The sequence below is a fragment of the Saccostrea cucullata genome, unplaced genomic scaffold (genome assembly GCF_032062105.1).
Source record: "Saccostrea cucullata isolate Sc308-1 unplaced genomic scaffold, CSIRO_AGI_Scuc_v1 ctg125, whole genome shotgun sequence".
Classification (NCBI taxonomy): domain Eukaryota; kingdom Metazoa; phylum Mollusca; class Bivalvia; order Ostreida; family Ostreidae; genus Saccostrea; species Saccostrea cuccullata.
Genome location: NW_026936290.1, coordinates 27,510 through 40,268, shown reverse-complemented (window position 1 = coordinate 40,268; position 12,759 = coordinate 27,510). Strand labels below are relative to the sequence as shown.

Genomic DNA, 12,759 nt, shown 5'->3' with positions numbered 1-12,759 from the left:
ATATATTATTTCAGTATGTATTTATATTTTAAATACTGATTCAATAAAGTATACACAAATTCTTCTATTTTGGTTTACACGTTCAAGCGGTTTTCTACGGTCAGGTCAATGCATATATCATATATAAGTCCAAAATGTTATTCGTATCGATCTAAAATCCTTTATTACTAAGTATTTTACTTAAATATTCATAATATATCGTGAGCTTAATCTAATTTTTAGTCTAAATATGACGGACTATGAGGAATTTCATTTGGTCAGGTCAATACCTATTTGGTCAGGTCATTCAATTATCACAAAAATGTTGCATAATTAACAATTATTTCGGTAAAAGTGTACCACAAATACTTTTGTACAAATATCTTTATATGTCAAACAAGAATATAGCTTAAAACTTTTCATTATTAATACTTAAATTATCATTTATAACGAATTTTATGTTGGTCAGGTCAGTCAGGTCTTTAGTAGGTCAGGTCTTTAGTATCTTCCACTAAATTTAGTAGTTCCGGTTTAGAAATATAAATTACCCAATGAGAATGCGATACGTAGTTTTCTGCTTAACTTTCATTTAAGACCATTTGGATCTTCAAACACGAAAGAGTGTGTTCAGCAAAAAACAATATCTTTCTTTGCAAATTTTGTATGGTGTGTTTATTCATATTTGTACTATTGTTTCTTCTTAATTACCAAAAGTAAATGAATCAAAATATCTATGTATCTGTGGTAGGTGCCAAAAGTGGTGACATGTCATGAATCATATTTATTTTCTGTGGTAAAGCTATCATTGAAAAATTGCTATTGATTTTGGGAGCACATGTTGCATGGGGACTATCGAATTTTGACAAAAGTTGAAAAAAATGGCAAAGAAAATTCTTCGGTGACATTGGAGCATAATAATGCTACAGACAACATGGATAGCGTTAATTTTGGGATTCTGGTCTTCTCTCTATCTCTTGGATGCTTATTTAAAGGTAAAAAATCTGAAAACTTTATACATTATTACATGTTCATATACATATATATATATATATATATATATATATATATATATATATATATATATATATATACATATATATATATATATATCAACTAAGTGTACCTTTATTATAATTGCATTGTAATCCATTGTAATGTAATTAAAATGTAGTGAAATAAAAAAAATAATAGAGTTGCATATATTTAATGTGTATTCGATATTTATATTGTTAAATTCCCTTTTTTTTTAACATGGTGTTAATTAAAGTCATCCATCTTTGAGAGAGTTAAAGATTACTGATTAAAACGTGCATAAAATATTATATGAAATTCATTTTTTTCCCTAATATAGTGTTTGCTAAGAATTGTTCCTGTAAGTCCATTACTTTATTGGTCATGAAATCAATGATGATTTATAATAATTGCTATATTTATATACATTCCAACATTGAACATGTTGAATATGTAAAGAACTATAATAAAATTAACAAATTTTATTTCTAATTTTATTCTATATAATCTGATAATACTGAATGTTGTAAACATTTTCCATGGGGTCATAATTCCTCCTATCACAATATTTGTTATGCCCCGCCATGAATATGGCCGGGGCATATAGTGTTTGTCATGTCCGTCTTCCGTCCTTCCGTCTTTCCGTCCTTCCGTCTTCTGTCACACGTTGCGTTTAGCTCTGTTCAAAGCTAAGTTTCAAAGAAACTATCCAAGATATTTTCATCACACTTCATATGCTGATAGATATTGATGAGAGCTATGCAACTGCATCAACATTTTTTGACCCTGACCTTTCCTTTGACCTTGACCTCACTTTTCTTAAATTGGTGTTTAGCTCAGATTTGAACATACCATTCAAGTTGGTGTTATCAAACTTCACATGTTGATACAAACTTGCACAGATGATGCATCTAGGGATGAACACTACCAGACTTGCTTCAGATGCTGGATCTGACCTACATTTTCCAGATAAGTGACCAGGTTAAAGTTTTTGGAGCAGGTCCATTTCCAAGGAACTATAAGCCCTACCCAATCCAAACTTTCATGGACGATGCATCTAGGGATGAACACTACCAGACTTGCTTCGGATGCTGGATCTGACCTACATTTTCCTGATGAGTGACCATGTTAAAGTTTTTGGAGCAGGTCCATTCCTAAGGAACTATAAGCCCTACCCAAACCAAACTTACATGGATGATGCATATAGAGATGGACACTACCAGACTTGCTTCGGATGCTGAATCTGACCTACATTTTCATTCCCAAGTAACTATAAGCCCTACCTGAACCAAACTTGCATGGATGATGCATCTAGGGATGGACACTACCAGACTTGCTTCGGATGCTGGATCTGACCTATATTTTAATTCCCTAATAAATATTATAAGCCCTTCCTGAACCAAACTTGCATGGATGATGCATCTAGGGATGGACACTACCAGACTTGCTTCGGATGCTGGATCTGACCTATATTTTCATTTCCAAGTAACTATAAGCCCTGCTTGAACCAAACTTGCATGGATGATGCATCTAGGGATGGACACAACCGGACTTGCTTCGGATGCTGAATCTGACCTATATTTTCATTCCCAAGTAACTATAAGCCCTGCCTGAACCAAACTTGCATGGATGATGCATCTAGGGATGGACACTACCAGACTTGCTTCGGATGCTGAATCTGACCTATATTTTCATTCCCAAGTAACTATAAGCCCTGCCTGAACCAAACTTGCATGGATGATGCATCTAGGGATGGACACTACCAGGCTTGCTTTGGATGCTGGATCTGACCTACATTTTTATTCCTTAGTAACTATAACCCCTACCTGAACCAAACTGATCAAATTTTATACACATACGAATTTTCATGTTGTTTTACTAAATATCCTCGGCGGGGCATTCATGTCCTATGGACATATTTCTAGTTTTTACTACAGAAAGAAAGTTACACAGCTTTATTGGGTCGTCTTTGTATTTCCTTAATGCTTTATGGAAAATCTGTGACTGGGAAACATAAAATATACTCCCATGCAGAAAAAAAGTATGTCTACAGTATTTAAAACTTAAATTGCCTTTAGTGATAATTTTAATTGGATGAATTATTATCTTCAGAGTCACAAGACACAAGGTAGACAGTACATCAAGTTCCTAGACAGGACGGGATGTTCAGTGTCCATTTGTCAGTTCCGCTGGTACTCCACCCTCTTCAATCGGAGTTTTGTCCGGCTGGGTCAGTGGAGGCCTCGTTTGCTGCGACTGTGGTTCACTGTTGGCGTCCTCTTTGGACTCGTGGCCATGTTGCTGTCTGTCTGCCTCCTGACTCTCCTCGTTATCAACACGTTACGTAAGCAGCCGGTGGAACAACAAGTACTCACACCAGTGGTGCGTGACTCAGCTTCTTAACTCAGAAAATTCCTAGTCTTAATACTGAAGAGTTTAGGCAATTTATTCTTCTATATTTATCATATACTTCTACAGAATAATGAAAATTTTTATGATCAGAGTAAGAATAAAAAATGTACAATTGTACTGAGTTTACCAGTATATAAAAATGAAATGTATAGTGCCACATTTTTCTGATGCAGCAGGATCACTATATAATTTATAGGTATCGTTATAGCAAGAAATTTATATATGTACAGTACATGTAGATTTTGTGTGCTGTAGATGCCAGGGGTGAACCTACCGGCCAGTCAGCTGTCCTATTACCTGCTCACCCTCCTTGTGTGTGGAATCCTTCATGAGATGGGGCACGCCGTCGCTGCAGTCAGGTGAGGGAGGAGGGGTTTACTTGTGTTCCCTGTAATTTAAAACATCTTTAATGAATGTGAGTAAAAATCACATTCATTTTGCTCACAGTGGTTGGTTTTGAATCAATGATTGAAATTTATGACCTTTTTTTCTGTTACCTCTTGTGTACAGAGAGAATGTGAGAGTGAATGGTTTTGGCCTGTTCCTGCTGATTGTGTACCCCGGGGCATATGTTGATCTGTCGACGGAGCACCTGCAGATTGTCTCACCTTTAAGACAACTAAGGATTTACTGCGCTGGTGTCTGGCACAACTTCATCATCGTCATCTTCGCATTGATCGTTATTTTTCTTCTGCCTATCCTCCTTGTGCCATTCTATTCTGTAGGGAGTGCAGTAGTCATCACACAAGTGTCTGAGGTAGGAAGTTCAGTAATGATGTCTGAGTGTCTGAGGTAGGAAGTTCAGTAATGATGTCTGAGTGTCTGAGGTATCACGAATTAGACAGCAAAATGTATATCAAAGAATTTTCAGACTCACCAGAAATGTTGTCTGAATGAAAAAAAATCTATAAATGTTCTTGCAGTTCTTACTGAATATTGTTGAATAAAATAAGTTTTACCTGTCATAGTATATCATCATAATTTGTCTGTATATATTGATCCGAGCCAGAAGCAGTTCTGTTTTATATGTTTTATAGTTGCTGTTAAGGTTTGTATCTCCTGTATTGATTGTAGAATTCTGCAGTGTCTGGCCCCCGAGGGTTGGCGGTGGGGGACCCTGTGACCAGTATCAGTGGCTGTAGGGTGACGGACATAGATGACTGGCATGCCTGTGTATCCCACAGCATCAAGGAACAGTCCATGGGCCACTGTCTATCCAGGGAAAAAATCGCAGAGCTGGACACAACTCCGAAAAGTAAGATCTAAATATAGAAGTCATGTGATCTGTTCAAATTATGTGTGATTATTGTAGAACTGGACACTACTCCTTAAAGTAATGTTCTGAATATTTTACTAATAAGATGTATGATACTGCTATTTAACACCATAATTTAAAAAAAAGCAACAAGTTAAGCTCTTTGATTAAGTCATGATCTGATTGATTTATATGTGATAATTGATACAATTTTCTTAAGAAACATATACCTTGCTGCTTGTTCTCTATTGTAAACATGGTAAAAATGATATCTGTGATGCAGTGACTGGATACAATATAAATGATGTCCCTTTTTATTGGATAGATCTGTCTGAAGCTGCCATGGCCATAGACTGTTGTAATAGTACCAGCAGTACACACCTCTGTTTTAAGTATCACATCAAAAGCAAATCCAAAGATGTAAGTCATATATGTAAAGTAATATAGTAGTAATGATAATGTTAAATTTTAAACGGGGGGAGGAATGGTGATCATAAACTCCAAGTTTTGATTAATTTTCAGTGATAAAAATAACAAAATAAAATAAACTTTTTTTCATAAAATCAAGAAAAATTGTATTTTAAAATCAAATTTCACAAGTGGTTTACACTAGTTTTATAACTTTAGGTATAAACTTTTGACTATTTTTGATTTCTGCTGCCAGATGAATGTGTCTTATTCCAAGGACACGTTCTCATGTTGGAGGGAGATGGCTTACAATGGGGTATAAACAGAGGGCTAGTCATTTGTATAGAAAAGTGGGGCCTACATGTAGCTATAGTCATAGAACTATGTTTATAAGATGGGGTAGTGTTTGTGGTTGCCGTGGTCAGATATTACTAGATAATGATAAATTATCTAGCGGGGACTTGTACCTTTATATTGTATTTTTTAAAACTCTGAGTTCTGAAGACCAGATATATAATATACATATATTTATGATTTTGTTTGCTAGTTATGTAATCATTACGGCTTGAGTTTTGTAGTTTTCATTTTGTAAACATTTCCTTATTCAGAGGAAATACAAAGTAATGGAAAACAGTATGTGAAGCATGGTTTATTTTACAGTAACTTGAACATTGCAGAAATATGCCTGTCTACCTGCCAGGCTGACTACAGACCGCCCAATGTGTAAGTACCAGAGTGACTGCTACATTCCAAAGGCTGACATGGCTTGTGTGTACCCTGCCCTAGACAATGTGACCAAACTTCTACAGGTGTTCCATGGCAGAAAACCTCCTCTGTTGTTCCTAGGGCATCCTCTGGACTTACATTACTCAGGTACGGTATCCCCTGGATGTACATTACTCAGGTAGGGTATCCTCTGGATGTACATTACTCAGGTAGGGTATCCTCTGGATGTACATCACTCAGGTAGGGTATCCTCTGGATGTACATCACTCAGGTAGGGTATCCCCTAGATGTACATCACTCAGGTAGGGTATCCTCTGGATGTACATCACTCAGGTAGGGTATCCCCTAGATGTACATCACTCATAGGGTATCCTCTGGATGTACATCACTCAGGTAGGGTATCCTCTGGATGTACATTACTCAGATAGGGTATCCTCTGGATGTACATCACTCAGATAGGGTATCCTCTGGATGTACATCACTCAGATAGGGTATCCTCTGGATTTACATCACTCAGGTAGGGTATCCTCTGGATGTACATCACTCAGGTAGGGTATCCTCTGGATGTACATCACTCAGGTAGGGCATTCCTGGATATACATCACTCAGGCATGGTATTCCCTGGATTTACATTTCTCAAGTAGGGTATCCTGGATTTACATTTCTCAAGTAGTTCTTTCTTTATTAATCTGAAAGTGAACAATTTTAATTTCGATTTTCATCATGAAGGTTAGATATCCCTTCAGTTCAATCACAAAATAAGGGATTCCCTTTGATCTATATCTTAGGATTTGATATCTCTCGACTTGCCAAAGGTCTTTTTCAGTACGGTTCTTTATTAATCTGAAAGTGAACAATTTCAATTTTCTGTTTCCTTTTATTTTCATTTACATGTAGTCAAAATGTAAATAATAGAATTATGTAGTCAGAATTCTACTTCCCAGGAACCATAAAGATTCCAGAATTCCATTTTTGAAATTTTTCAAAAACTCCAAAAATCCTATAATTATGTGTACTTTTTTCTGCAGGGTTTCTTTTGCTTCAGTATTATAAGTATTTACTTGTTTTCAGTGATGCTGAGTAACTATGTTCCCAAATCTTCCATTATTCCACTCAACCTGCCCTATGTGTTGGAGACATTCAGCAAGTATCCTTTGTTCAGAATATAATGACATTGAATCACAGGCTCTTTCTGGAACTTTTCAAAGATTTCTAAGCATTTACATGTATTATCCTGATATTGAATTTGAGTGTCTTTCTTGAAATCAGAAGTTGCAGATTATAACTTCCAAAGGTAAATACCATGAAATTTATATAAGCATTCTTTTTACTCCATTACTGACCTTAACTGGTGACAGATATTTAATTTCTCTGTCGGGGGCACTGGTCATACTGAACGTGGTGCCGTGCTACGCCCTGGATGGTCAGTGGATATGCCACGCCTTTATTGAGCTGTCCCTGGCGTCCGTCATACCTGACCGTGAGATTCGGGGACTGATCTATTCTGTGATAATCCTGTATGGGACTGCATTACTCTTAGTCAATGTCTTCATAGCCATGTGGATGTTATTTATGTGAGAGTCAGATTAAGGGGGGTAAATGTGGCAAAGTTCATTAAATTTGTTGATTGAAATACTGATAAGAAAACCAACCATGTTAACATTGATACATGATGGATTTTTATTGATAGTCTGATATTAGTCTCATTTTATTTTGTCAAACACTTCTAAAACAACTATGATTTACTGCCGTTTTGTTGAATGGTGGGTGACTGAGTGTTCTGTATTCATCTGATGAGGTATGAGAGACTTGAGAAATTGAGATTTGTACTAGTGTTGATGTATGACTGTATGATAGTATACCAGTATGGTGACAGTATCTGAGTATAAGGTTCTTGGTTAGAAAGGTTGACTTGTGTATCTTTACAAGAAGTTAAGATAAGTATGGTACTAGGGTAGAATGTGTGACATATCACCTTTTTCTATGCTTGGTGAGTTATTACACCATTTGATTGATGTCTTCTTTATCTTTTTTTAAAATTCATCGATCTCCTCTGAGTGCAATGTACCGGGTACCGGTAGGTCAAAGTAAATCATAACTGTATATTCTGTACATGACATCAAATGATTCTGAAGAAATTTATTATCATGATTTTAGTTGAATGAGAATGACATAAATGATTGTATGCATACAGTAAAACTCATTTAGTACGAACACAGATATAGCGAATTCAGATATAGCGAAGTTTTTCTGGGTCCCCGGCAAAATTCTTAACAAATCTTTGTAAAACTTTACGGTTATTATGAACTCTGATATAACGAATTTACAGATATAGCGAACTGATTTTGAGTCCCGTTGAGGTTAAATATAATGAAATCTACATCTTTTATAACGAACCTTCAAAGATCTCAATAAATTTGATAAATTGAACTGACTTTATTTCCTTTTAGCATTTGTATATAAATTCAATTCATAATAAAACCTTAGTTATCGAAGGTATGTTTTGTAATATTTGCTTCCCCAACATATTTGGTAGTAATACTTCAAGGAAAATATGCATATTGTGAATTCGCTATACATGTATATGGTTATACGAATTCGTTATATGGATATAACGAATTTCGGATATAGTGAATAAAATTCACAGGTCCCCAGGACTTTGCTATAACCAAGTTTTACTGTATATGTATATGTATTTAATCATCAAACAAACTCCATCAATTTTCATTCACAAAATGACATCACCAGTGTTGCAATGTTTTATATATTTATGTATGTATTTTTTCCATGTTCATTTGTGATATATGTAACAACATAAGATAATTTTTGTACGAAACAAATCATGTATGCTGGACCAAGGAGAATCTCCTATATTCCATTAAATAATCAATATGAATGGTCTGCTATGTTTTAAAAATTCAACAAGTATATATTTTAAAAAGATTATTTTAAGTTAAATTGGTCTGTGTTTGAAAAATGCAAAAAATAAATATCTTTGTATTAAGTTCACTGCATATTACTTTTTCATCAATTACACCATTAAGATAAAGAATCAGAAGCTGTGGTGGTATATCACCCTTTTAAAGATGTTTTGGAAATACATGTAACACTTTTTGAATGTGTTTTTTCATATCAGAGAGAATTTTTAAAAAAATATTAATTTAAATCTATACAAAGCAGCAGTAGAACAAAGTCAAAATTTTGCAATACTGAATTTGAATTTGACAGATCGAAATCTGACTTCTTTTGTAACCCTGTGTTTTTTTTTCCCAACCAGTTTAAGTTGTATTATTTTGAGATATATGATGTAAAATTTGACAATCATTGCCAATTGCAGCAATGTAGAATTCTGTTCACTTGCAAAAATTTGTCTTTTTGTCTGACTATAGCAAGAAAGAGTTCTCCCCCTTGTAGAGACTGAATACATCTTACAACAACTATAAAATGATTACTTGTTGAATGTGCATTTTGTGTAAATAAAAAAATATCATCATTGCAATTTTTCCTCATGGTCCAACATTTTAAATGTTTAATTTGAAGTTAACACTTTATTTTTATCTAAAGTGGGCAGTGAAAAGCAAAATATGGACAGTAGTATATTACCAGAACGAATGCAAGTAATATAACATTATTACAAAGCTGATTAGATTTATTTAGTGGGATTCAATAATTTTCTCAGGGAATAAATGTCTTTGGCATAGCAAATCATTTGTTTCTCTTTCAAAACATTTCAATGATAAAATATACCTCAAAGGCGAAACAATTTACATACTGGTAATTGTCTTTTCAGAACTCCAACGTTAAACCATCACTTTTTGAATTACTCTGTTTATATGATATGATGATAAGTAATGTATTCATTCTGAATGAAATTAAATGTACTCTCTTAATTAAGTACTATTATACATGTACTAATCATGGTATCGTTTACTTCTATGCTTTCATCATGAATTGTGAGTGAATACAGCAAATAACGTCTATTGATGAATTAAAATTTTGCTATTACTGATCTGAATTTTTGTAATTTTTAGCTCATCTGAGAAGGCTCAAGTGAGCTTTTCTGATCACATTTTGTCCGGCGTCCATCTGTTTCCATCTGTCAGTATTTTGACCATCATAGTAAACTTTTCACATTTTCGATTGTTTTAATGCAACCGTTTTTCGCAATTATTAAAATTGCAAAATTAAGAAATTATAGGTAAAAAATGAATTACAATTTGATATAACTGATTTTTTAACTGATTTTGCAATTGGTAGGAATGTTGAAAATTTGATGGCAGTGTGTTAAAAATCTTCTTCTCAAGAACCACTGTGCCAGGAAATGTGAAGCTTTAAACAAAGGTAGTAATAACAATTTTGTTACAAAAAAGTAATGAACATATGCCCAAATTTAAAACATAGAAATTTTACGAAAATATATAGGAAAATTCTTTTAAAATTTCTTCTGAGAATTACATGTCTTATATTGATCATATTTATTTGAATAAAAATTTGCTAGTTTTTTTGAAGTTTGTTCATATCATGACCCCTCTCTTAGGGCGGGGCCAATTTTGTGTTTTACATATATTGAAATATATAGTAAAATTCTTAAAAATCTTCTTCTCAAGAATAACAAAGCCATAATTGATCATATTTATATGGAATTTGCTTTAAAGTGCTAAAAATTAGTTTTTCCTATATAATTCCCAGGGGTAGGGCGGGGCCAAAATGGCCGACCTGTAGTTTTACATAGAATTAAATTGGAAAATTCTTTAAAAATCTTCTTCTCAAGAATAACAAAGCCATAATTGATCATATTTATATGGAAGCATTCTCAGGTAGTTAATGTAAGTTATATATCTATAAAATCGTGACCCCAGGGGGTAGGGTAGTTTTCACAATAAAACTAAAGATTTACATAGAAATACTAGTTGTAAATTCTTTAAAAATCTTCTTCTGAATTTTCAAAGCCATAATTGATCATATTTATTTAACTCTTGTAAAAAATTAAAATATATTTGTAAAAAAATAAAAGAAAAGACTGGGCAGAAAAAAATGAACACTTCCACAAGTTTTCATGTAGCAAATATATAGGAAAATTCTTTTAATATATCTTTGCATGTCAAAGCCATAATTGATCTATTAATGCATGGAATGCATCCTCAATATATCTTTGTGTGTCATGTTATGCCTATTTGTGCATGGAATGCCCACAATATTGCTTTGAACATTTTTAATGCATTAAATATATAGGAAAATTCTTTAAATTTTGCTTTGCACATATATAAAGCCATATTTAACACCTCATATTATGCCTCACATGTTGATGGTTGTAGACAATATGTTTGCAATCATGACCCCTTGGGTTAGGGCAATGGCCAACCATAAGTTTTACATAGAAATATATACCTCATAAATTCATTGGTTGTCCACAATATAGCTCCTTGATTTGTCATGTAATGCAACTTCTCAATAATAAACCAATTTTTACTTTTGGGGAGCCACATTTGTCAGGTGAGTGATGTGGTCATAAACTTTGTTACATTTTCATCTTCTTCCAAACAAAAGCTTGCAAGATTTAAACTGGTGTTAAATCTAGTTGTATGTAGTTTTAGAGGAGTTCTTTTGAATTTTCAGGATTTAAGACTTCCTTAACTCTTTTAAAAAATTAAAATATATTTATGTAAAAAAAAGAAAAGACTGGCAGAAAAAAATGTCTTGTTTTCATGTAGCAAATACTTTTGTGCATGGAATGCATTCAATATATCTTTGCATGTCATGTAATGCCTATTAATGCATGGAATGCCCACAATATATCTTTGTGTGTCATGTTATGCCTATTTGTGCATGGAATGCCCACAATATTGCTTTGAACATTATGTAATGCATTATATGTGTGGGAAATGCCAATAATTTTGCTTTGCACATATATAAACCTCAATACAGCTTTGCACACCTCGTATTATGCCTCACATGTTGATGGATTGCCTAAAATATAGCTTTATGCATCATATATAAAGCCTTATAATTACATGGGTTGTCCACAACATAGCTTTACCTGTCATGTAATGCCTTTTTAGCTCACCTGAGCCGAAGGCTCAAGTGAGCTTTTCTGATCAAAATTTGTCTGTTGTGTAATCGCAAAATTTAGTCAAATGTCACTTTTCGTTTCTCAGAACCACTGGGCTATTTTTGACCAAAATTGCTACAAAAATTTTGTTAATCATCAAAATGTGCAAATGACACTTTGCCATTATGTCAAATGGGATATAATTATGAATTTGTGAAAAATTAATGGCATTTTTAAAAAATCTTCTCAAGAACCACTGTGCCAGGAAAGATGAAACTCATGTGAAATCATCTTCAGGTAGTGTACTTCAATTAGCTGTCGTGTGAACGCAAGGTTTAATTCGCATTAAAGTTTTACATAGGAGTATATAGGAAAAATCTTTAAAAATCTTCTTTTCAAGAACCACTTGGCCAGGAAAGATGAAACTCACATAGAATCATCTTCAGGTAGTGTAGATTCAAGTTTGAACAAATCATGACCCCTGGGGGTAGGGTAGGGCCACAATGGCTGATCAAAGTTTTACATAGGAATATAGAGGAAAAATCTTTAAAAATCTTCCTAAGTACTTTAAAGCCATGATCAGTGATATTTATATGGAATCATCCTCCTTAGTGTAGATTTTAGTTTGTTTTTCAAATCATAACCCCCAGGGATAGGGTGGGGCCACAAAGGTCGATCAAAGTTTTACATAGAAAAATAAAGGAAAAATAAGATGAAGAAAAGCTATGTTTAGTCAGATTGACATGTAAGCATCTTCATGTATTGAAGATTTAAATTTGTTCAAATCATGGCCTTTTGGGGTAAGGAGGGTAGGACCCCCCCTCCCTCAGGAAACTTTTCAGTTCTGATCTGCTTTTTCCTAGCCGATGTGCTCAGGTGAGCAATGTGGCCCCTGGGCCTCTTGTTTGTGCATGGAATG

General features: G+C 34.0%; 1 protein-coding gene across 1 annotated transcript; it reads left to right on the top strand.

Moving 5' to 3' along the window:
• The first annotated feature begins 638 nt into the window (after positions 1-638).
• Positions 639-9,800, top strand: LOC134245285 (membrane-bound transcription factor site-2 protease-like). Its single transcript, XM_062727592.1, has 9 exons — positions 639-971; positions 3,103-3,372; positions 3,658-3,761; positions 3,913-4,159; positions 4,477-4,657; positions 4,983-5,077; positions 5,743-5,938; positions 6,863-6,938; positions 7,150-9,800. The coding sequence occupies exons 1-9, from the start codon at positions 897-899 to the stop codon at positions 7,367-7,369; spliced, it is 1,464 nt and encodes a 487-aa protein (XP_062583576.1). The 5' UTR covers positions 639-896; the 3' UTR covers positions 7,370-9,800.
• The last annotated feature ends 2,959 nt before the right edge of the window (positions 9,801-12,759 follow it).